General features: G+C 33.9%; 1 protein-coding gene across 4 annotated transcripts in view; it reads left to right on the top strand.

The window, feature by feature from the left end:
* The window catches only part of MDGA2 (MAM domain containing glycosylphosphatidylinositol anchor 2), an 868798-nt gene that overhangs the window by 619661 nt on the left and 222234 nt on the right, over positions 1-26903 (top strand). For all 4 annotated transcript variants that reach the window (XM_021668181.2, XM_064365839.1, XM_021668182.2 and 1 more), the window contains one exon: positions 6036-6365. In XM_021668181.2, coding sequence (XP_021523856.1) covers positions 6036-6365 — 330 coding nt within the window. The remainder of the gene's footprint in view (positions 1-6035; positions 6366-26903) is intronic.

The following is a 26903-nucleotide window of genomic DNA, read 5'->3' as shown; positions in this document are numbered from 1 at the left end:
TACAGAGAAGTGAGTATAATAGCGTATCAGAGAAAGAAAATTTAAAAGACCTCCCTTTTTATATCCATTTTCTAGAAACTTTAATCCTTTTATACTTTTAATAATAACATTGCATATACTTTTTATAATAACATAAGTTATAAATAAATTAACTCAAATTATTTCTTCAAGCAAATGAGATTAAGTCTTGTTTTTATCAGTGGTTGGAGTTGTACAAAAGCTGATGCATTTAACTGCTTTTTGATGCTATTTGCATATTGCAAAATGTACATTTCAGAGACAGGAACGAACTGATAAGTTAATTTTGTTTTTCAAATTGTTGGTTGGGAAAGAGGCATGCTGCCCTAGTTTAGGTGAGTTTATTAGATGACTCTGAAATATAGTTTTATAACTTCAACGTACCATTACTTACTAACTTAAAAAATTAAGGTCATTCCCAAGCCCTTTGGCTCTTTAAATAATAAATATTATTTTCACTGGAGAGTCACATCTTGATTATTTTGTGATGCTCATAAGGAAAATGCTTACAGTATTAAGAATGGATCCTAATTTTAGAGTCTTTTCAATTATTCTCTTTAACTGATGGATTTTTCTCGGGTCATTGTTTCCCAAACTTTATTCTCTGGGATGCTAGTTCTCAGACATGTTCAAAAATACAGGATCCCTTGGTAGATACAATCAGCCTCTCTGGTAATGTGACAATGTACATGTTAGCACCTTCAAAGTTCTTAAAAGTTCTGGAGAAATGCAAACTTTTATTCATATAGTCAATCTTCAAAGTTTATTTGTTACACTTTGTTTTAATGTAACCTCTATTCACCTTTTTCTGGAACAGGTTTTGGCAAATCCTACTTCAGACACTGTCAGCATCCTTAGATGTCGGTTGTCTTCCTTCTTCCGTCTTTCCTCAGAAATGATTATCAACTATATCAGTTGAGAAATTATCTGTATTTCCTCAGAAATGATTATTATCTGAAGCATATAAACAAGCCGTTTTGGATGAAATCCTCCTTTACAAAGAGAGTCGTTTGATAGCTGGTGTTCCATACACATAACTTCTAGTTAGTGGATGTGCTAGAAGGAGGTTTCTTGCGTTCTGTGCAGAATTCTCTTCCTCACATATATTCCCATATTGATGCTGTTTGTTCACCAAGTATTATTCTGTTCCCACAACAAAATCACTGAATCCTAGAGGACATCAAATCAGTTTCTTTTCCCATTCTATTTCCCTAGACACATCTCAGAACACAAGACTGCAAGACAAAATCAAAATTAACAAGAACTTATACTGAACAGAAACAGTTGGCATCTGTAAAGTTAATGCTTTGAAATGTCAATTATAATTAAATTCAATAAAGAGTATTGAGTACCAACTATATCAGTGCACCATGGTCAGGATTTGGAGATAATAAAGAGGATTAAGGTGTGCCCCCTCCAACTGCAGGTGTTCACAGTCCTATTGAGGAGAAAGATAGGTGCCTAATTATAGTAGCACAGAGCATACATACTGTCATTTACTATCGTTTAAGTTGCTTTGCTGATGCAACTTATTTCCAACTGCTTATCTAACTGGCTTTTGGTGGGTCAGGAAAATACTTCATCTTTCACACTGATATTTTTATTTTCTTCACTAAATAATAAGTATATAGGAAATTGATTTTTATCTGATTACACTATTAATGGTTTCTATATCCAGATCTCAACAAGGTTTTGTCATTTCTTCAGGTTTTCCAGAATCCTACAACCTGATTATAAGACATGATCTATTTAGAGTCTTTTCATTAGTTTATCAACCAGAAATGGTGATCAGTGGTCACTCTGTGTCTTATTCTTCTGAAACAGACGCTTAACGGAAGTTTAAAAGCTGACACCTCATATTTATTATCTCCAAAGAGATGCTTTTACATTAAAGTTTAAGATTATTGTCTTTTTCTGTTCTGTCAATAAATTTTAGTTTATTATTGAATGACTGTGTATTGCATAATTCAGGGAACATTTGACCGACAAAACAATGTATGTTGTGACTTTAAATCTACAACTACAGTCAAGATACAATCTCACAGCCTCCTCTTTGTGGAAGCCACAAGCCTAGAGTTCTTTGAAGGCAGTGTTCCCCCTTTAAAGCATAAGCTCAAGATGTAATCTAGTTTTACATAACAGAAGTCTTCCATTGAACCACTGACATTCACATTCACAGGTATGGACTCTTATATCTAGGGAAAGGTCAGCAGCAAACCCTACCCAAATTTTTGCAGTGAGTAGCCTCTGCTTCAATACATGGATTTCATTCCATTTGCAGAGCACTTCTGTATAGCCTGAAGTAGAGGGACTTCAGTAAGTGCAATTAGAATATCCTTGCACATAAACTGTTAAAAAAATAAACACAGGCCATGCCTGCATTCAATTCACAATATTAAAAAAAGGGAGGATATAGTTACGTTGCAATGCTTCCAAAGAGATTATCCAGAACAGAGGCTCAGCTTGATGCCAATCTTTTACATGCACTGCCAGACTAAACAAGTACTCTTTAAGGTTCATCCATCACGATTTATGACACATTAAGCCAAATCTGTTCTTCTCTCAGGCTGGTGTTAGGGGATTTTCAATATTCAGACTGAGAAATTGCATTTGGGGAAAGGGCTTTCTCCTCTCCTTTTTCCATAGAATTTCTTTAGTTCTATAGAGCCTCGTTAAGTCTGTTGGACCTCTGTTATATACTCCAGTCCTAATCGCTGATTTGTTTTAAAAGTTTGAAATCTTAACTGGTAGCAGGAAATGACTTTAAATTAACATTACATGAACTACTATAAATTGTTCATTGAAAAAGAGAGTGTTTAATTATAAACGAAGGGACCTGCTGCCCAGTTGATTAACTATATTAAACACTTTATATTTTCAAAACTCAGGCACAATTGTTAATAAGCTATTTCTCACAATGTGTCTCTAAGGGAGCCTAACTCTATCACCTTCTATTTTTATAAATGATGCACTTGACTCATAAAAATTAGTTTGCCCATCTTGGACATGTAGACAGGAAAAGCTGGAATTAGGTTGCAAGTTCTCAGTGTACCCAGAGCTAGTTTACAGAAGTACGCTCTTAGTTTTTCCAACTGAGTAAGAAAACAAAATCTATCTGTCCTGTGTTATTATATGTGAGTTCACATACACACTTGTGTCTGAACATTTCTTTTTTGCAAAACTAGTCATGTTATTTTGTTATAGGGACAACATAAACAGAGAAATGACTCTCTGTTAAATAATCTGTGTTACTTACTCTGATATTCCTTAACTTGAGCTCACTTAGCAGACTTACTTGTTTCACTTTTTCCCTTTAGATTCTGTGTCATTCAAAACACTAGTACAATTGACTTACGACAAATCATAGAATTATATGATACTAAGATTAACTAATGTTTTTCGCTGTCAATTCATTCTTAAAGGCATACTTGATTATATTTCTTTCTACTAATTTGTATAATTGTATATTATATAATTTTATTACTCGATTATGGGTTTACAATCTCTAATATTTTTACTTTGGGTTTTAAAGTTGTTTTTTATGAATAAATAGTCTATAACACATAATACAGATACTGATTTCATATTTTTATTGTTGTTTTTTGAGTTTAGTATTTTAAATCTAATTTGGCTGGTGAGTTTGCAGTTCTCTCAGTGTCTCTTTAATATGTCGCTACGCAGAGCACAGAAGTAGAAAACCATAGCTGCATGGTAAATAAATGACAACCACTTAAACATCTCAGTTTTGTGTATGTGTGTTTATATATACAACCAACATATATCTTTGTAATGAAAACTATTCCAAAAAGTATCCCATCTGAACCCTGATATTAATCATATAGTTATTAATAAATTAATATATGCAATATTAACATTTTCAAAATTATGACAAAAATTCTGTTATTTCTCTTTAAAAACAGGCTAAAGAAAATTGTTAGCAAGTGAAGGGAAACTCTCATTTAAGTTATAGTGCTAACAAAAGTAAATGCTCTCCACATATTTTTAGATCTGTTTTTAAAAGAAAAGGATATTTTATACTCATATAATTTGCTTTGTACTGTAAAACTTCAATTACATTGGCATTGTGTGAGCACAATTATTATATAACAAATGTGGTAGCCAGATATGGACATTTTCATCACATTTCCCTTCCCAAGTACAATGTAAAGTCATACTTCAGTGCCTGTGTAAATATAAATATATGATTCTTGGTAACAGAATACCAAAATGTATCCTAATTTCACCCTAGAGTAACTTACTGATAAAGATATGATTAGAGATAAATAAGAGTCATAAATTGCATTTTACTATGGAAAAATGGAACAAATGACAATATGAGAATGTGATTTAAGTATTTGTCTTCTCATGTTTGTATTAAGATTAAAACTTAGTGCATTTTCTAAATAATTTAGGGAGGCTCTCCTCTGAGATTGAAACTTCTTCAAGCATATAAAACATTTCATAGCTGTAAATGTCTGTGGTTTCTCTAGACGTAAGTGTCATAAGTGTTTTGTGCCTAAGTTGGCCTCTAATCTATGAATACGCCAGCTGCAGTACATGAGGACCATGGTTATGTCTGTTTGGTTCCTCATGTAATCAGAAAACCTAGCCGCATGGCTAGTTTTGAGGAGGATCCCTACAAATATATCTTAAATGAAAAAGAATGACACAAACATTGTTTTTTAATATTCATTTGTATCTTCTTCTTAAGATGCCAACAAGAAAGCAGATGAAAATATTTGAGGCTAAAGAGAAAAAACTTAGAAAAGTTTTTAAGATTTAAAAGTCTATTCAGCTCTAGTTCATTCTGCATGATTCTATAGATTTTCAATGCTTGCTGGTTTTTATTGGACTAACTGATATAATGATGGAGAGGTTATCCAGAATGCTGTTATCAGCCTTCTAGTGTCTGCAGGTCCACTAAATTCATGGCAGTTTTGACAATATTATTACATATTTAGGCTTAATGGTAAAAGTGAATGATGAATATCTTATCCTGATAATTGTGTTTCACTGTATGTGTTTCATCATGAAGAGATAGTTATGTTAAAGAAGAGGGAAATGGGGAAGATGATTAAAAAGAAAGAAAAATGTGTATATAAGAGAATCACTGTCACAAAAGAGAGCAAATGCTATTCCATAGTGAGCACCGTGGCATCATTCAGAGTTCAGGCCCTTTGCAGAAGGCCTATAGATGCTCCCTTGGCAGGCTTCTGGTAGTCATTACGAATGACACTCTGTGAAAACAGCACTGCTCTTAGACCTGGAAAACACTGCTGTTAGTGTACAAACCTCACATGTTTTGTAAGCTATCTGTGGAGAGGTTCTTTTGGACATCTGCATTAGAGAGCCAACAAACAGTTTTAACTGGAAACATCTATGTATGGTAAAATAGAAAAGATCACGGTAAATGTTTTGAAAATGCTTTTTGCCCCAGGTTTTCTTTTTAAGTTCAGATTATTTCAGTATATGACAGTGTCTCATGAATGTGAATGGACTCAAATATTGCCAAACTAGTGTTGGTCAACATGTAGATATAACCTTAGGAGAATGTTCATATGTCCTTTGTGTAATATTTGAGTTGTTTGAAAAACTATATGATAAGTAGTGACATAGGGAAAGAGTTAGGCTAAATGAGACCCATAGTCTTACTTTTAATACCCTATGACTACATAGAGCCCGTCATTTGTTCAAAATTCAATGTCAGTGTTTAATTGTACATAGACTTAAGGTATTACTTTTGATATCACTGGAAAATATTACCAAATTTAAAAAAATCAGTGTTTAGAGTCTTTAAGTGACTTAGGTTTTTTAGATTACTTCTGGATTACCTGAATGAGAGTTACTGGTATGCACACTACTTGGATATAACAAAGAAACATATGTACACTTCGTTTGGTTTTACTTTATTTCAGCTCAGAGATGAAGATCTAGAATGAATGATCTAGAATGATCTAGAATGAACCCCTAAAGTTATGAAAGTAGCACTAACTCCTTATGGAATTTTTATGTTGTAGCGTTAAAAAAAGGACGGTTTTGGATCACACCAGATCCTTATCACAAAGATGACAACATCCAGATTGGCCGTGAGGTGAAAATATCTTGCCAAGTAGAAGCTGTTCCTTCTGAGGAGCTAACATTTAGTTGGTTTAAAAATGGTCGTCCATTAAGAAGTTCTGAGCGGATGGTTATTACACAGACTGATCCTGATGTCTCTCCTGGAACAACAAACTTGGACATCATTGATTTAAAATTCACGGATTTTGGGACGTACACATGTGTAGCATCTCTGAAGGGAGGAGGAATATCTGATATCAGTATTGATGTTAATATATCCAGCAGCACAGGTAAGAGGCATATATTTATGTTGTAAAAGATGTGCACATTTAGAATAATTGAAGTTTAGGAGATCTAATAGTTTTTGGTTAAAAATATTTTTTTTTCCTTTTAAGTTTCTTAAAAACAAAATTTTAATGTTCTGAATGCTCAATGAATACTAGGTTCTGAAACACTGTTTCATCTGTTTTGATTTAGAGTTACATGAGATTTTTACAGAAATCATCCAAATAAAATTAATAGCATTGACTAAGATAGATATAGGCTTCTAGGTTAAATAATCCTAATATTTCATGAAAATACTCTGAAGGGTCTAAAATTATATTAAACAAGTTAAACAACAAATGTCTAGAGTTAAGACAATTATCAGAAATTTTAAAGCATAACTATATAGTGCTAAGAAGAAAATAGAGAGAGTTTAGGAGTCTTCAAATACAAAATATATAAGAAATGTACCCTTTACTAACAAAAACTGATATGTGAAAGTTGTAGTTAGGTGTGATTTTTTTGCAGAATCATATGGTGAAATCTCTTCATAATGAAAATAGTTAAGTACGAAAATATATTGGAGTGAAATTCTTTCTTTTAAAGTTAAAAATGAAAACATGTGGCCGGGCGCGGTGGCTCATGCCTGTAATCCCAGCACTTTGGGAGGCTGAGGCGGGTGGATCACGAGCTCAAGAGATCGAGACCATCCCGGTCAACATGGTGAAACCCCGTCTCTACTAACAATACAAAAAATTAGCTGGGCATGGTGGTGCGTGCCTGTAATCCCAGCTACTCAGGAGGCTGAGGCAGGAGAATTGCCAGAACCCAGGAGGCGGAGGTTGCAGTGAGCCGAGATCGCGCCATTGCACTCCAGCCTGGGTAACAAGAGCGAAACTCCGTCTCAAAAAAAAAAAAAAAAAAAAAAAGAAAACATGTTATTAGTTTTTTTCTTGATTAAAAATACATCTGTCGGCAAGGAAAATTACAGGGATTTGGTAGCGGAGGGTCCGTTCAGATGCTTTAAAGCCCTGTGATTCTATGAGGCACAATCAGCACGCATCCAGAGTTCCAGAGTAGCTGTATTTGTTTTGCCAACTTGTCACCAAAATGAATTTAATGGAAGATTCTTACATCATGCGAGATAAATAATATGTGTTGAAAACATAGAGATGAATGTGGTAGACACATGATCAGGCATCATTTTGTCTCTTGTACGTTGAGGTATTCACCTATAATTTTGTGCCTTCTCATGGTTCCAAATTGCAGTGCACACTGGATTGATTTTACTCCTTAAGAATAGAAGTTCATGATTCAGGCTGACAAAAATGTGCTAACTTTGCACAGTTGTACTTTGTTCCTAAAAGATACTCAATTTCCATCATCTACAACTAAAACAAAAGGAAATTAGGGTGAAGAAAAGTACTCGTGTTTGGATATTATTTCTTTTCTAGCTTAAAAACAAGCTAGAAGCAATGAAAACGTATTTTTTAAATCTAACTGATATTTAAACATTGGTGCTAGCGTTAAGAGATGGATTTATTTAGGGTAACTGAGGGAAAGATGTTGATAAACACAGTTATTTATGTATTCAATCAACAAATATCCATTGTCTGCCTGCCTCATTGTGTTAGGTGACACTGTACTATATGACATTACACATATGATATTTCCTGTAAGAGAGTAAGAGCGATTTTTCAAGATTCAAGATCATTTGTCCTTATTTTCTGAGGGATGTTTTTGCTTTGTTTTATTTGGTTTGTTTTTTTGCTTGTTTCCTTTACAGAGCCAGTGACACAAAGCCCAGATCCAACAAATCAATGCTTTTATCTAAAAGATCTCCTTTGATGGGAGAACAGTTCATAAACCATTAAACTTATACAAAAGATAGAGCACAGAATAGAAAGAAGAAATACAAAATGAGCCGTAAATTTTTTTTTTTTTTTTTTTTTTGAGACAGAGTCTCGCTCTGTCACCAGGCTGGAGTGCAGTGGCGTGATCTTGGCTCACTGCAACCTCCGTCTCCCAGGTTCAGCCTGCCAAGTAGCTGGGACTACAGGCGTGCACCACCACACCCAGCTAATTGTATTTTTACTAGAGATGGGGTTTCACTATGTTGGCCAGGATGGTCTCAATCTCTTGACCTTGTGATCCACCCGCCTGAGCCTCCCAAGGTGTTAGTTATATTGCCTGTTTGAAACTATGTGTTATAAATGACAAAATAGTTAAGATGACTAACATTGATTTATGAAATTTCCAACAATCCTTTAGGGAAAATTCAACATTAGTAATAAGAGATTGGTTGTAATTGTTAAATTTTCTTAACTATCAATAATTTGCCTGGCTACCAAAAGTAACAGTATTGGGGATAAAATAAATATATGGTCTTCTTGCAAAACACTACCCCTGGAAAGCCCCTGCTTACTACGGATAGATGTGGTTTCTCCAGAGTTGAAGCTCCACGAAATCTGAGACTTTGTCTGCATCACTCATTGCTATAATCTCAATGGCCGAAACAATACATGGCACATAGGAGGTACTCAACAGATAATTATTAGCTGACAAAATGGCTAATTTATGCATACACCTTTCATTTTAGGTTTTCTTTTTTCCCATTGTCCCTGTAATACAAACATTTGCTGTGCCTCTTACTATCCTTGTTGTAATTCCATACTGACTTCAAGTCATTTGATAGACAAATTTATAGTGACTTAACGTTCTATCACTCCCAAAGACAGGAGCAGCTCCTCAATTTGTGGGGTCCAGTGTAAATAAAAATGCATGCCCCTTCTTCAAAAATTAATAAATTCACTATGGCAACATCAGAGCATTAAAGAAAATTTGGGGCTCTTCTAAGTGTGGCTACACAGATGCAGGCTCTTGAGGCTGGATGGCCCAGGAGATTATACTGATAGAAGGCCTAGAGAAGATGATGCTCAACCTAAAGAATGAGTTACTGAAGAGGATTACATATTCTGTCTTTATGCTGAAACTGACCTTTGATGTTCCAATTTGCTTACCATAGAGTAAAATACTAGAGTGCAATATAAAGTTCTATAAATCTGAGATTGTATCATTCAACTGACATCATTAAAAGCGATTTTTATCCCAACATTATTGAAGACAAAAGTGCTTTAATATGAAAATAGATGTATTCTAGGATATAGTTTCAACAACGAAAATGAATAAGCTATAGCATGAAGGGAATTATTGAACTATATCAATTTTATGAACCCTGGAGGATACTGAGGAAACTTACACAAGTTGGGTGAGTCAAAGAAAAGGAAGCAACAACTAAAACATAAATATATATGTGGTGATCTGTTAGATTCTTGGTTTTACTAGTTATATTATTTCTATTATAGGAAGTTGAGCATTGACCAAATGGTCAGTAGTTTGCTTATGTACTAAGCATTTTCTTCATGTTAAATGTAGGGCATTTTAGAGTTCGTACAAAAATCTTACACTGAATCTCAATTGTTACTGTGTTGTTAGTTTTTCCTCTCTCTTTAATTCTTCATCATTCAATTTGAATGTTACTGTGTTTTAAGAGACATATAGTGATATTTTTTAAGGCTAATGTATACCACAAGGCATTTTTACCTAAGACAGAAAATCATTTTTCTTAAATGATAGAGCCACATTTCAACATACGTTTTTGGTGATTTTTAAAATTGAAATATAAAATATTACAGGGAAGTAAATTTTAGTTTACAGAATTACTCATGTATTTTAAAGACAATGAGTTGATTTTAGAAGACAGTTTAGGGCCAGGCATGGTGGCTTAAACCTGTAATCCGAGCACTCTAGGAGGCTGACTCAGGAGGATCATTGAGGCCAGGAGTTTGAGGCTGCAGTGAGCTATCATGGCACCACTGCACTTCAGCCTGGGAGACAGACCAAGACTCTATCTCAAAAAAGAAAAGAAAGGAAGAGACAAGAGGAGAGGAGGACAGAAAGGAGGAAAGGAAAGGCAAATAAAAAGAAAAGAGACCTCATATATTTTGGAGTTTGAAGTTGATTGAATGATAAAAACTATGATGTATAATTATAGGTTGTCTTTCACATTAATTGAATATTAGATACTTTTTTTCTCCTAATTCTTTAAACATGCAAATTGTTTCATTGGGAGTATTTGTGTGGTTTTTTTTTATTTGAAATTATTGTTTCTTTTAGATTTATTTTCTGTGTTATTGCTACATACACACTCTGTGTTATATGATGATAGTACAAATGGGCCTTTCTCTTAAGGTGCTTACAATCTAAACCGTCAAGACAGATTACATAGAAACTAGGCAGTATATAGTGGATGCACACTATGCTTAAAGTTTGATGGTACTTCTGTAGAACTTGTGAATTTTTTGTTCATGGGAGTATAAGAAACTTTAACAGAGAAATGACATTTGAGTTAAATGTTGACAAAAGTAGCATTGTGCTAGTGACAGTGGAAGGAGGACATATTTGGCAGAATATATAGGATGAAGAAAGCCCCAGGAATATTAAAGTGATAATTCTTATTTTTATTGTAGGATTGATATTTATTGACATGAATATAAGCAAATTATATTGGTTTATTACATTTTACAGTTTTTTTATTCCTGAAGCTATATTTTATCTGGCTAAACTGGAGGTAACTTAAAGTTGTTTCAATTAAAAAATTAAATATACTGAAACTTTATCTGCTATAATTCAATTTTATACAATAAAACTCTTCACATACTTGCTGAAAAATGCATGTGAATTTTAGCCTAAAATTTTGGCAAAACTTAAAATCAAATTTTTAATTATTGTCACTTGATTGTCATTCGTTTGAAAAAATATAATCATTATACAGCAGTAGCCTTAATGTTCAGTGCCATTTTTGCAAGTTATTTCATTGCTTTTTCCAGGATTATTCCACAGTAGCATCCTTGGATGCTTATTAACTTGCATTTATTTCTTTGCATGACTTGACAAACTTGTAGGTTTGTAGTAAACTCAACCTCAAAAACCTAAACAGTGAGACTGCTGATCTGTGGAATTCCCATGATGAGACATCTGGTGGGCAGATATAGCAGAAGACTCAATACAGATTTTGATGATTTTTTTTCTACCTCGTTAGAGTACATGGATATTTTATAGATGGAAAGTGGAGCCAAATTTAGAGGTTTAAACGAGATGCTGAAATGTAAGCATAGGTGCACAGTGGTGACCAACTGAGAAAATATGTTCAAAATTTTAGTTTTGTGCCACTCATCTAGTTACTACAATTATCTTAACCAGTGCCTGTACAAGTATTCACATCTGCAAAATGAAAGTTATTGATAACACAGGACTATAGTGCATAAGAAAGAACAGTTAATAAACAGGAGGGCAACAGAAAAAAAATGACTAAGTCCACTTACCTGAATTTGCTTCCTTGTCCTTTTCTAGTTAAGGAGAAATAGAAACTCAAGAAATTCTGCAGTTTAAAACTGAAGTTCTACAGATGGCTATAGTAAGGAATAGGTTATTTTATGTAAGTAGAAGTCATAAGACTAAAACATAAAATACCCTGACAAACCTTTGATCTGAGGAAGCTACATGAAATTAGCATGTGAGTTACTGGATAGAGAAACATTAATTTCTTTCAAACTTGAATCCAAAATTGTGAAGTACAATCCATAACCTCTCAATTAATAATGAACATCAGAGGCTGGCAAACTTTTTGTAAAGGGCTGTATAGTAAATATTTTCAGCTTTTCCTGGCCATATGGTTTCTGTCACAACTATTCCACTCTGCTATGATAATGGGCAAGCTGCCATAGGCAATAAATGAATAGGCACAGCTGTGTTCCAATAATACTTTATTTACAAAAACAGGTGGTAGCCATATTTTGCCCACAGGCTATAATGCATTGACCTCAAACCTACACTTTTGATATCCTATTAATTCAGAAATAAAATAATAACAAAGCTGAACAAAGCTGAACCTCATGGGCTTACTAGAAAATTAAACTCACATATAACTGTTACTTGTCTATACAAATATTAATTATACATTTTATAAAGATTGAGGCAAAATCTTACTAACAGATATAATCTAGCATGTGCTTCAATAAACCATAAAAGTTATAGGGAAGCACACAGGGTAATGTTATTTCATCTGGTCAGCAAGAGTTCCATAGAGCAGGTAGCATCTGAGCTGGGTTAAGAATGAGGCACTAAATCTTAGAAGGAAATGAATCTCATTAGATCTTATTAACTCACATTCACACAATCAAAAATGACCAGAGCATTTATCAGGGGAGCATTATGATCTGATTTGTGCTTTGGGGACCTATTCAGTTGGTGAATCTGCAGGGTTCAGAAAGAGACAATTAGAGAAATGGTGGTGGAGAAATAAGAGAGTTTCAAAAGACATTCTTAAGGCTTAGCAATCAGACAAAGATAGCTTTTCCTGTTTCCCAAACAGACTACATTTGCATTGTGACCCAGTATTCAGTGAATTATTTGGAGATAATGTAACAGAGAGGCAAAACACTTTTATTAAGAGCAAAATTGCCTGGGTGACAGAGTGAGACCCTGTTGGAAAAAAAAACTGGGCAATGGGGACAAGTAATATTTTATGAATAGTGGCTCAGTAACACAGGAAAAGATACAAAAAGCTTAAAAAAACGCTTTGAGACTCAGGAACAACATCTGATAATTCAGTTCACTTCTTTGCATGTTAGATTTCTTATCTCTTCACAGGTTTGGAATATTTACAAGGGCAAGTTTGAGGAAACAGAATAAATGAAAGGGAGCATAAGAAAAAATTCTGCAGATTGGAGTGTGTGTGAAGGGTACCACTTAGGTGGACAGATAGATAGGAATCAGATAGGGTGCTGGGGATTACTCACAACCTCTCTCATTAAGGGACAGTTAAGTCAATGACCAATGTTCTAAGGGCAATTTAAAAAAGAGGCTGATTGACATCAGGCAGATTAATGTAGTGCAGAGTCCAGGCCCAAATTTATTTCCTAGTAGCTTTATGACCTTGGTCTGGCTGAGCCTCAAAAGTTTTCATCTATAGACTAAGGGGATCAGCTGGAGAACTGATTTCCAAATAGTGTTTCAATGGGAACAAAAAAATCTTTTGGAATATTTGCAAGTGCTTTTTAACCGCAGAGAGAAGGGAAATAGCAACAGAGAATTTTACTCATTTCTTCCCTTTCCAACTTCAGTCAGAGCAAAATATGTTTCTCTTGTATACATAGGACTTGTACGTAAGATTATATTTGGACAAAGGATTCTGATTCCCATTTATATATACACACACATACACACACTAGGAGTATTAAATACTCATAGTTGAAAACCATTGGCTTAGATGAGTTCTTCCATCCCTTTTGAATATGTTGTTATGCTTCTAGGATCCCAAAATGTTATGCCTTGGTCATTTAGAATACAGTAATGTCACATAAAGGATTTATGTTCTTGAGAAGAGTTTGAGAGAGCAAAGTGGTTTGAGATTAGTTGTAGCTGTAGGGATGGTGAAACAACCCTCATGTTTCTGGTGAGCAATTAGAAAATCAGTTCTGACGATCAGGAAAAGGTCAAAACTAAAACATAGACTTTACAAGTAATTGCATTAATTTGAAACAGATGAGCTCACCCAAGACGCGAATAAGAAGCAAAACTGAAAACTGTCCAAGGAGATGATGGAAAAAAGAAGAAACTGAAGCAAATGAGAATGAGTGCAATGGAAATCAAGGAAAATAAGCTCCCTAATATGTGTAGAAAAATAGAATATCCACCTAGTGAAAACCCGTTTGTACTTAGAGCATCTTCACAGCCTTCACTTCCACATGAAAAAAATGTGAATGATTATATTTGTCCCAGAAACCATAATACTGATGCATGGATTTTGATAATGGAAGTGAGCTCTTATTTTCCTTTAAGTGAAGGGATTCAATATGGAAAGAGTGAGGAAGTATGAAAGAGAGAGACAGAATGAGACAGAGAAGTAAGAGGAAGAGAGGAGATGAGAGAAGGGGAAGGTCAAGATAAGAGGTGAGTTTAAACAGAGAATTTTGGTATGAATAACATCTATCCTCAGATTATGTGGCATCTTCTTAAGCCACAGGTAGCATTATAGACACTTATAGAAGGTGACAATTACATGAATCCTCTTTTCAAGAATACCATTTAAAGGAGTGAAAAGGACTATTTAAGGCATAGTTAGTTGCAAGTTGATTTGAGAAGCATAAGTTATATCAATATTTTATTATATTTTGAGGGACATAAATACAAAAATGGGAAGTATTCTGTTTCCTATAATTGTTCAGTAAATATATGTTTTTAGAATGTTTTATATAAAATTGAATCTGTATTACTATGGAAAGAACATTGGATTTATAATTTCCTTCCAATTATCATCTGAAAATATTTCAATTTTTTGCCCCAATTATCAGAACAAAGGTTTGACTTTACAAGTTACAGTTTAACAGTGATGGTTAATTAGTTTTTGTCTAATTACTGTCCCATGTGTTGGAGACTTTCTTCATTTGATAAAATTAAATACTTTTTCAAATTCTCAGGTGATATGAAAATAAGAGCAAATCAATGAGAAATAAGAAAGTATATATAGTTTATGCTTCCTATACCCTTCATTCTTTTCTAATGCAAGCAATGGGGACATAGAAACTATTTCCATTTTAAATGACTGGATATAGAATTCTTCAACCCAGTGAGGACTGAAAATCATTTTTTAGTTTTAAAATTTGCATTTAAAATGATAATAGTAATAATTGAGTTAAAAAAAAAAAACACTTGTGACAAATGTCTCCATTCACTGATAAAGAATAAATGCCTCCATCAGATTTATAGTTAAGAATGGAATGTAAATTACAGCATATTATTTTAAGGCTATAATACCAAGACCAACTGTAACATTTTTTACTAGAGGAGAAGATAGAGGTATAGGAAATGATATGTTCACTAGTAATGTAGTTATGATCACACTTCAGATTTTTATGTTCACGAATGACACTCCCAACCTGCCATTGACAACTGGCGAAAAGAAAAATAAATAGAAATATTTATGGTGATTGGATCCATAGGCTAACAGTTTCATCACCGTTTTCTTCTATATGGTAGTAAAAGCTCTAGAACTCTACACTTCCTAGCAGCAACAGTTATTAAAGTGACTTAATTTGTATGTGGCATGTTTAAGTTTCATTTTACAGTTCAGAATGTCTTGAAGCTCTTTCTTTGAAGGGTTCCAAATCGAAACTAGAACTATGATTAATACAAAGAACTTCTCCCCTCAAATCTGCTTGCCGATACATATATTTTTAGTTTTAAAGAGAACCTAATTAATTTTCATAATCTTTTAATTTTTAATTCAACATTGTTAGATATCAGTGAGGTTTGGAAAGGGATTAGAAAAATTTAGAAAATCATTGAATTTGAGTTTTGATGGTACCTTTATGGAATATGTTGTGTGTTCTGAATATCTATAATTAATTAAAAAAAAGAAAAGATTACTGCACAGGTCCCCACATATTTGTTTCATAAAACAATTTTAAAAGATCCCTAAATGTCTTAATTATTGGCGTAGATTTAAAATACTGAGGGCTTGCTGTTGACCTAATGCCTTTCATTTTATAGAGAAGGAAATAGGGCCCAGAAGTGTAGATACTGTGTTTATTTCCTAAAGCTTTATTCTGACTTGAGCTTGAAATCTCAGATTTCAAATCCAGTGTGAAAGCTTGCAGCATGCATTAAAATCTTAGATTAAATGAATATTTCCCTTTATTATCTCAGGTAATTCAAATATTCAGTTGTACCCCTTTGACAAAGGCCTTGCAAGAAATTGTCATTGTAGACAGGTGTTGCAATATTCTAGAGGTGATTCAGGTAACATTCTAGTTGGAACAAGTGTCTACATATTCTTTTGATCGTGGGGCACAAGATTGTCAGAGCCATATTCCAAGGATGCCACTCCGAAGAGTGTCAGGACGTTAGGTTCTGCTTGCCAGTCCCACATCCGGCTTGCAAAAGTTGGGAGAGAGCTTATTTATTCCAGCCAATGCAAATATCTTTAATAGCATTATTTCATCACGGAAGATCATATTCGACATCATTCTACGTTAACATTTCTTTAGTTCAGCTCAAGAAGATACTTGTCTTCTCCTAGCTGCCTGAAAATACAGGACCCATGGTTTAGCTTTCTAAATTGCTATCTAGCTGCAACCGGATTGCATTATCATGAGTAGCATAATTTAAATATCAATAGCATCCCTAGAATATACAATAAAACTTACAGCACAAAAATGAAGAGTACGTTGTTAATGGTAACTTATTTTTTGAACTCTTACTGCAGTATAACAGAAATACAGAAAAGTGCCTACATTGAAAGCATGCAGTTGAGTGAACACATGTGTCAACACCCAATTTAAGATACAAAGTGTTACCGTATGCTGAAGTATTAAAGTTACAAATACACAGAAAAACTGAGGTGTGTGGAGTGCTTATTATAGTCTAGTTTCTGGGTTAAACACTTTACAGTTGGTACTTCATTGACTCCTCAGGGCACCATTTAAAACAGACATTGTGATTATATTTATTTTACAGATGAGAAGCTTAAGCTGTAGAAAGCTTAGGCCTGACTTTTATAGACATCACAGTTACTAAGTAGTGACATAAAATGTTGAACATAGGTCAATTCTGGCTGAAGAACCTGAATTCTTTACACAGAACACACAGTCTTTCAATGGAATGGGCTCAAGTAATGAGATTTTAGGCTCTGGAGATACATGTGAGAAATGTGTTTTTGATGAGGGAATCCATTTTAGAAACCTCAAATCACATTGTGTCTGCCTTCTGACCTCTTAGACTAGGGAATTGGAGCCTGAAAAGTTCTGTTGGGTGAAATTTAGCCCAAGAGAACACTAAGAATCAGGACTGAAAGCTTTAGAAAAGGTTGCAGAATGATGATTTGCAGGGGAGGGGAAGAGTTGAGAACAGTAAACTCCTCTCCACGTATATGATGGGTAAAGAAATCAGAATTTCCCAAATTTTATAGATATTCTGTTAGCAATAATGACTGGATTGAAAATATGTGAAATGAGAAGATTCTATGCAGAATATGAAAGGAAGTACAGTCAGCTCTCCATATATAGAGTTTCTACATCCATGCATTCAGCTAATCTTGAACTGCTCACTTTGTGACAGAATTATTCCTACCCCAAAGGTGGGAATCACCAAATATACCCATGTAACAAAACTGCATACGTGCCCCTTGAATCTAAAATGAAAGTTGAAATTATAAAAAAGTATTCAGAAGAAAAAGAATTTAAATACAACAATAAAACTTAGACAAATAAAAACTCATATAGTTTAACAACTATTAAATAGCATTTACATTGTATTATTATATTATAAGTAATCTACAGATTATTTAAAGTGTATGGGAAGATGAGATAAGTTTTATGCAAATACTGTACTATTTTGTATGAGGGATTTGAAAATCTACAGATTTTGGTATCTGAGGTGGTCTGGAACCAGTATCTCCCCCACCTCCATGTCTGTGTCCCATGAATATCAAGGAAGAATTCTCGTGTCCCATGAATATCAAGGAAGAATTCTATCTGTATGCTGGTAATTTAAATATGTGAAGTAGAAACAGTAAAATGACAAGCAGCTTAAATGTCTGTGTCTAAAATGCATTTAACATGAATGACAGTCCATATAAATGAAACATAAGTAGTTCACTTTTACCAAAGCTATCTAAATAATACTTGTAAACAAAACAGATGTAGTTTGACATTTAAACAGAAATGTCTGTTCTTTGGAATGAAATGCAATGTAAAAGCATATTTTTAAAATTGTGTTAAACTCTATTCACACTCACATATTAGCACAGAATTAGTTATCTATCATTCCAATGAATCATATTATATAAGTTTTTATGTGGTTTTAAAATTAGGTCCATATGTTTATTGTAGATTTCTATATACTTATATAGACTAGCAGAATGGTTTATAAAATGCAATCTTGCCTCAGTAGAATATTTGTTAATAAGGGCTTCATGCAGCTATAAGAAAACACTCCACTTCCTTTTTAATTATCTGTTAATTAAACCTCATTTGCTCTAAAGAACCTGTGACCCTGATCAGTTGATGGAAGATTGTGTTCACTGGTTGTTTCATTTTGCTTTTGACAAAGAATGAGAGAGCCAGCTTTGTTTTATGTCAAAATGTTTATTAAGGTGGCAGTAGTGTCTATTTCCACTGGATAAGGCATATTCAGTTGTATACAATCAGTGGTATAATTAGGGAATTTGTAAAACAGGCATTGTCCAGAGTGATCATTTATAAGAGGGATAACAATGTCACCTGGGTTCTACAAGGAGACAAGTGGCCTTTTTTATTGCAGAAGTAATAAAAAATTGATTTTTTTCTGGCCATTCTGCAATGTAGAGTTTACCACTGTGAGCAACAGTTGCTCTACAAAGTAAAATAAATTGTGAATTACTTTAAGGCATCTTTCTTTTCAATGCTTTCATAAAATGCCTTTGATATATAATTTATAGCTTATCTTCCTTTTTAATTTAGAATTCCTTTATCTACCAGAAAGCAATAACATAATTAACATGATCAGACAGCTCCTTATAACTTACTAGTCCCTGGTTTTCATGGCAACACCCTGACCTTTGTAAAAATGGACAGCACTGACATTTTGTTATCCTTGTAAGGGAGGAGTAGATGTATATAGGGATGTCCAAAACTCATTATTTTATACAAATGCCATGAGAGCTGAGATATGTGTATTATGAGCCATTTTGTTTTAATAGCCAAACAAATAGATAATATTATTATGTCTAATGGGAGACAAATGCAATCTTCTTTCCCTGGATACTTTTGGGGAAATGCCTCTGACTATTCAGATTAGAAAAGGTTTACTCCTGTCTTTCCTAAAATGTCATTTTCTTCAAATCATATCCTCATTTAAAATGCATATATGTCCCCTGGACAACAGACAGTGGCAATGAAATTTATTTATATATGTATAAATATATTTATGTATTTTAATTATATAAATCTTTGACCCTGTATATACCTATGCTCAGTACTTGAAACATCATAAGTATGAATAAAAAAATCTATGCCCTCTAGAAATGTGTGCATAATAATAAAGTATGGTTATTGATACTATTCAAAGTACAGTGCTAATAAAACATAACTAACATATTAATATAGTGAGTTTATGCTATACCTTGGCTTAAGAGGTTATGAGTGTTAAAAAATGTGAAGTAGTTACAATTATGCTCACTTAGTGTAAACTGAAAGGTACAGACGAGCCAACTTTCCCGAGGTCACCCAGCTAGTAGATGATAGAGCTAGGAACTGAATCTAGGCAGCCAGACCTGAGCCTTGCTCTTTACAAATATATGACAAAATTCAAGGTGTTTAGAGGACACTTTAGTGAATATTGTTCCATTTTATCATTACTCATTAAATTCTTCTTTGAATCAGCTTAATTTGCAGATAAGAAAACTAAAACTAAGACATCTGTTTGCCAAGGTTACATGGCCAGTATGTGGATGAGAACCTGAGCCGAAGTCAAAATTTTTAATCTTACATATTGACAAGTCTTCCAAACTCTCCAAATTTATTTAGAAACATCCTCTGATTTAGAAATAATTGTTAGCAATTACCAGTTACAGGAAGACTTACTTCTTGTGAAGTGTAATTCTTATGACATATAAATGGAAATACATATTTTCATAATACATAGTGTAATTCTTGAAGATAGTGAAGAGCCAAATTTATTATTAGTCTTGCCCTTAGTCCTAGGTGTATTTGTCTATTGAAGGGGATAAAAAATGTGCATTAAAATACATTGGTTTTATCCCTAACACTGGGTACAAATTGTAATATATGTGGCTCTGCTTTTGTTACTCCCAGAGTGCTTACTGTTAATTTAAAGGATAATGCTTTTGTATACATGTACATAAATGTGTTTTCAAGAGCAAGTAGGCAAGGGTGCAAATATGTTATGAACTATAAGAACTGTAGGAATTTGGAAATCTTAGTTGGCTTTTTAGCTATAGGACTCTCTCCTGCCTATTATTTGTAGTTTGTATAATAAACCGTTTGGAGTACAGCATTCAACTTTTAATGTTAAAATTCTTTATTGAGCCGGGCGCGGTGGCTCAAGCCTGTAATCCCAGCACTTTGGGAGGCCAAGGCGGGTGAATCATGAGGTCAAGAGATCGAGACCATCCTGGTCAACATGGTGAAACCCCGTCTCTACTATAAATACAAAAAATTAGCTGGGCACGGTGGCGCGTGCCTGTAATCCCAGCTACTCAGGAGGCTGAGGCAGGAGAATTGCCTGAACCCAGGAGGTGGAGGTTGCGGTGAGCCGAGATCGCGCCATTGCACTCCAGCCTGGGTAACAAGAGCGAAACTCCGTCTCAAAAAAAAAAAAATTCTTTATTGACTGCTTATACATGAATAACTATAGTTTTCTAGATTTACTCTGCATTATTTAAAAAATAACAAACATGAACTAAAACTTGATTAAGAGAGTTAATTTGAGGAATTGGTTTCTAGTTCTCAGAAATGTTTATAAGTTGACTAGTTCTTTGTCGAATGACCTAATCATTTCTTAGTAAATAAATGTCTCAGCACTTTACTTGATGTTTTGCATCTTACCATATCGCCTTTCTTTTCTTTACTTTTTTCTTTTTTTGAGACTCAGTCTCACTCTGTTGCCCAGGCTGTGGTGCAGTGGCACAATCTTGGCTCACTGCAACCTCTGCCTCCCAGGTTCTAGTGATTCTCCTGCCTTAGCCTCCCAGGTAGTTGTGAATACAGGTGCCCACCACCACGTCAGGCTAATTTTTGTATTTTTAGTAGAGATGGAGTTTCACCATGTTGACCAGGATAGTCTCAAGCTCCTGGCCTCAGGTGATGCACCTGCCTTGGCCTTCCCAAGTGGTGGGATTACTGGCATGAGCCACCGTACCTGGTCCCCCTTTCTTATTGTAGCAAAAAAGTCAAGTGTTTCTTTTACATACTCCCTATTCCTTCCAACATTCTCAATCTAATACATATTTGTTGCTTACTAAAATTTTGACTTAATTTGAATCTTTAACAAGCTGAAATATCTTGCTCCTGTTTACTTAGTTGTTTCAGGAAAAAAAATGTTTTCTGCAAATGAGACTTTACATACTTAATCAGTGACCATTATTTCTTTATGTATATTAGTGTATGAGAAACAGATACAAGTCAGGGAAGGGAAGTTAAAAAAATGAAGAAATATGCTTTTATATTTATTTCCAAAGAGGTTAGGACATTCTCATAAGAGATTTGTTTTATTCTAAAAAATATTTTAATATAAGCTCAAGTTAGAAAACCAAATTATATGGAAATCATAACAATTCAAGATACTTGAAATCTTAACCAAATACTACCTTAGCAACTTTAGCTGAAGTCCCATTCACTTATCTGTTTGTGAGGCAGCAAGAATAGAACCTGTGTTTATTTGCAGCTGGTCTTGTCGCTTGAGTAGCAAGGAAAATATGAATGCCACGCAGAGAATGATTTTCTATTTTGTCCTTTCATCTTACACTTTGTGTTCTCTTGAATCCCTCAGAGACTATTCTTATGCCATAGCAACACCTGCTGGGTAAGGGAAGTTGGAACAGCCACAACTGTTGCCTGCCAACCCTGTTTTCCTGATTGAATGGCACTGCATGCGCTCCATCTCCAATACCAAACCTTTTAGAGTTGCTACCCTCCAGGAACCTAGTTCTCTCCATATGTTTCAAATACTTAACAATGCCATTCTAATAAGATTTCCCCATTTCTTTCAAAAATAATCATTGTGCATGTGTGTGTATGCATGGACATTTCCCCTTAGAACTTCCAAATGCACATGCTGTGGTATTTTAACCTCATGTTTGTTTTTAATGTGGGCTTGCTTTCCGTTCTGTTGCTAGATTTGTAAACATTGTCAATCCTGTTTTGTTAGCATCTTCTGATTTACTACGGGTGAAGTGCTTAAAAGTGTGCGTCAGTGTGGAAAAAGGCAGTTTTTATTTACAGAGTGTGATAAGAGATGTATTATGCTTATTCATATTGTGGACAAAAACGGTAGGCATACCATCTGGTGTGAAGACATATTTATAAATAACTGCATGTTTCATATATGATTTACACACAGAACTGCAAGTAATACAAGTCTTAGACTATAGATCCACATGGACATTCTATCGTAGAGCCAACTAGCCTTTCCTTTACTGCTGATTGAAGAAAGTCATGGAATGGACAGATTACCCAATGTTACCAAGTGCTTCCACTATTTTAGTGTATTACTTCTACCTCCCTAGAAATTACTGTATCAAAATCAAAATCTAGTAGAAGTGCTAACATTATAAAAATCTATTTTTGGTGGATGTTTAAAATTAAGAATAGAAAAAGTTCATATATGAAAAATGATGCTGAAATTTATATGCTTTATAATTAAGCCTTGGATAATCACTTGGTTGCTTAGTAACCTTGATTGGTGCTCCATCAATCGATCAAGAACTTATTAAACACCTCAAAAAAAAAACTTTAAAATGTTACATGATGTGGCAGCTACTGAAGAAATAGGAAAACCCTGATAATGACATCAGAACACTTTAATTACATATGTAAGTGCACATTTTGTTATGCCATATAGAATAAATTGGACATGCTCTAATTCAGAGACATAGAAGATGAATAAAAGATGCAGAAATCAGGAAAGACTAAACAGAACAGGAAACTTAAATTGGACCTTAAGGAATGTAACAATCATTGGATGGGTCGTCAGACTCATTCCTGAAGAGAAGGAAGGAAGGTGAGGGGTTGGGAATAAGTCAAGTATGTTAAGCAGATGAAAAGCCCAGCCTCAACTGAATAGAGAGCTTTTCACAGAAGCACTGTGGCTTACTAAGGTTTGACAAATAAAATGGAAAGTAAGCAGTGGGATTTAGAGCTTCTGTTCTGGAAAATCAGAAACTACTGTAGATATTTAAATAATATGGTGACGTGATTTTTAAGAAAGATGAATTCAGAAATGGCAAATAATACATTTTTAGATGAAGAAGAGACATTAGTCAATCAGATCTTAGTATTCATTTATAAGCGAAATACAACAACCCAGAAGGAAGTGTAACAATATAACATATTATCCTACGGCTCAGGGAAGTTCTGCATATGTTCAAACAACCACCACACACACACACAAATTAGGTGCTTTATATTATATAAGTCACTATGTTAATTTCACATTTGTATATACTAGGAATTATCTCTAGGAAGTATCTAATAGCAGACTTTATTCCTTTAATAAGAAATTAGCTACCTTTCATCAATCATGATCTCTAAAGGAAGCAAATATCAGCAGGTTTATTAATAAGTGAAGAATGTCTAGCACATTGGATTTTTTTTTGGTCACCCTGAACATCTCTCAAGCACACCCTACTGTATTTTAAAAATTGACACACAGTTATAATTATACTAGAAATGGGTCAGGCATATTAGTTTACAAGGTATTATTCAGACTTGGAATAGAATTATTTTTAAACTGAATGAAATTCACAAATTTGCCTTGTATAATTATATGAATGCTTTCCAGTGGCCACTGAAAATTGACATTCTTATAAATTTTATATTTTAAAACAACTCTTCTAAATTTTAGTGGTGTGTTCACATCAGCTGTGAGGTATATGGTAATTAGAATATTTCAAATATTAATGTTTGGAGGTTTTAAAATACAGATTACAATCCTGGCATTATTCTCACTTACACTGAATATACTTTCTTGAATGGAGAAGAAATGAGTGGAGTTAAAACAAGCATACTGACAATTTCAGTTAACCAGAGGCTTATTTTACTTATCCTATCATGAGCTAGCATTATTGATGTGCCATTGACAGTTGGTGCAATCGCAAATTATTTAGTTCTTTGCTTGTATGTAAAACTACTTTGCGACTTCTCAAAACCTCAAAATCTAAGTATATCCATGTGCATGTCCCATGCTTATGGAGCCAATCTGTAAATGTGCTAGCAAAGAAGAGATGGAGGACTGCTGACTTAAACACTGAAACAGCAATTAAGTATGATAGAATATCTTGCCTTTAAAATTGTGCTCTGAAATAAAGTTGTTGCTTACCTTGGAGTCTCAATCGGATCACCAAAGATGAAACTCATCAAGTTTACAGCAACTATTTTTAACCCATCTGTTGGCGTGTGCGCGTGCGTGTGCGTGCAGGTGCGCGCGCGCGCACACACACACAATATTTGGTTCATTTGGATTATTTGCATCTACAAATTTACTGCTTACTTTAGTTTTTCTTTCTTTTACATTTGTTTATATCTGGTCAGAATAAGAATTATTGAAATCTGTTCTCTATGGGTAACTTTCCTAAATAGAATATCTGTGAAGTTTTTATTTATATGTTAAATATAGATTATACATTCTACTCTAGAACATACATATCTTTTATAAAGTACTTCCCTCCAAAATTCAGGTTAATTCAGTTAGTACCATGCTTATTTTAGGATTCTTGAAAATATGAGTCTGATTCTCTTTCAGAAGAAAATTCTATTACTGAGCTTCTTATGATTCTTATATTGAAAGAAATAATAGCTTTTGTTGCAATATCTGCTATTAAAGTTTACTACAGTAATATATTTTAAACCAATAATTCCATGAAAAGCACAATCAAATGTCTTGGTTTCAGACGTGATATTTTTTTCGCATAGTTCAAATGAATGGAACTTCCGCATTTTTAAAGCCATTTTCTAAGTGAAGACTAAATTTTCTCAGCTGCCATCCCAATGGAGAAATGAAAATACTTTCTTTTTCTATACTTGCTTTATTTTACAGTCTGTGATCAGTGGAAAAGTTGACAAAAAGCAATTTGTTCAAATTGTTTGTCTATTTATTTACATTTGGAATGAGAAACTTTGGTGTCATACCATGTTTTCCAAATTTTTCTAATTATAACATCTCCTACAGTAGCATTTCAGGCAAAAAAAAAAAAAATCAAAGCCTATGTATAGACTATACAATAGAGAATGTATCTGCATTTTTATTAGGAATGACTTTTTCTAGCAGGTACGTTGAATGAATGTGGATCTCACAAGGTGTAGAAATTTCAAATATTTGTGCTAAATTTTATGTTTTCAGCATGAGACTATTTTTTTAAGAAATAATTTGATTAAAGACCTAAAAACCAAATGATAAAATTAAATTTCAAAGTAATTCATAACTTACCTGTTCAAATATTTAAATGAAAGAAAAAAGAAACCTGGAAGAGTCTTTTCTTTGACTTCCTTAACTTTTCACACACCCACACATCTCAAGATCTGCACAGAAATATATTCTAACAATATATTTTGCATAAGATTATGCTGCTTGTATAGGCTACTAATTATAGAATTATTATATTTTTTAATTTATCTTTTTTTTTCCAAAATATGCATGATTCATATCTCTTATGTTTATTATCGATTATTTTGATAGCTTTTTATTTTCCTATGTTCCTCCATCATCTTCAGCTCTGCCTTTCTTTCTTTCTCAATTATTTAACAACTGTCTTATCTGTGCCAAGCAGGAAAGCAAGATACTAGGCTTTAGAGGCAGATTAAGACTCTGTGCCCTTAAGGAGCTGCCTGGTCAGGGATATAAACATAGAAGAGAATACAGGACAAAGTCACAAGGACAGGTTAAATGGGTAAAACATGCAATGTGGTATGTAGTGGCGAAGAATAAGTAACCAGGTCAGCCTGGGGTCACAAAAGAAATAACATTTGAACTGAGTTTCAACACATGGGGCAGACAGGGGGTGCTAGAAGACAGCAAGCGCCAGACACTCTGAGCATGGAAAAGAACAGCTTGTTGAAGGGTGCAGAGGTTAACTAGTTGGTGAAACTTCACTAAGAGTGTTAACAGGAGTTCATGATTTCAGAAGAGCATTTCTCAGTCTATGTTTTCAGACCATCACTTCCAGAGTGATACATTTGTGTTACTAAAATGTGAAGTTTTCAATGAATGAGTTTTGGGAAATAGATTGAATTAACATTTTAAATTTCTCTGGGCTTCTTAGGCTCTGTAATATGTTCATGTGTGTTAAGTATATTTTTTAAATAGTAAAAAAAAAAAAAAAGTGAATTAAAGAAAATAAGAATTTATCAGTAATCCCAGAGAGAACCACTTTTCGTGTTTTGGTACAGTTCTTTCTAGGATTTCTTTTCCTCTAGGCTTTTGCCCATGAAAGTCTCCTCTTCCCTGAATTAGTGCCCAATTACCTTGCTACTTAATGTATACATTAGGTGTAAAATTTTGTACTGTGTTTCTATATGTGAGAGACAGTGTGCTGGCTGGTAACAGTATAATGACAGAGCATGTATAGTCTACCCTTCAAGAAGCTTCCTATTAACATTCATTGGCATTTAAAAAAATAAATTTTATTGTATACATTAGAGGATTATAACATAATATTACAGGATACATACGGATAGTAAAATGGTTACTATAGTGAAGTAAGTTAACGTATTCGTCATCTCACAGTTACT

The sequence above is a fragment of the Aotus nancymaae genome, unplaced genomic scaffold (assembly GCF_030222135.1).
Source record: "Aotus nancymaae isolate 86718 unplaced genomic scaffold, 86718_ANA_hifiasm-v0.15.2.pri h1tg000062l, whole genome shotgun sequence".
In the NCBI taxonomy this organism is placed as follows: domain Eukaryota; kingdom Metazoa; phylum Chordata; class Mammalia; order Primates; family Aotidae; genus Aotus; species Aotus nancymaae.
This window is presented reverse-complemented; position numbering and strand designations above follow the sequence as displayed.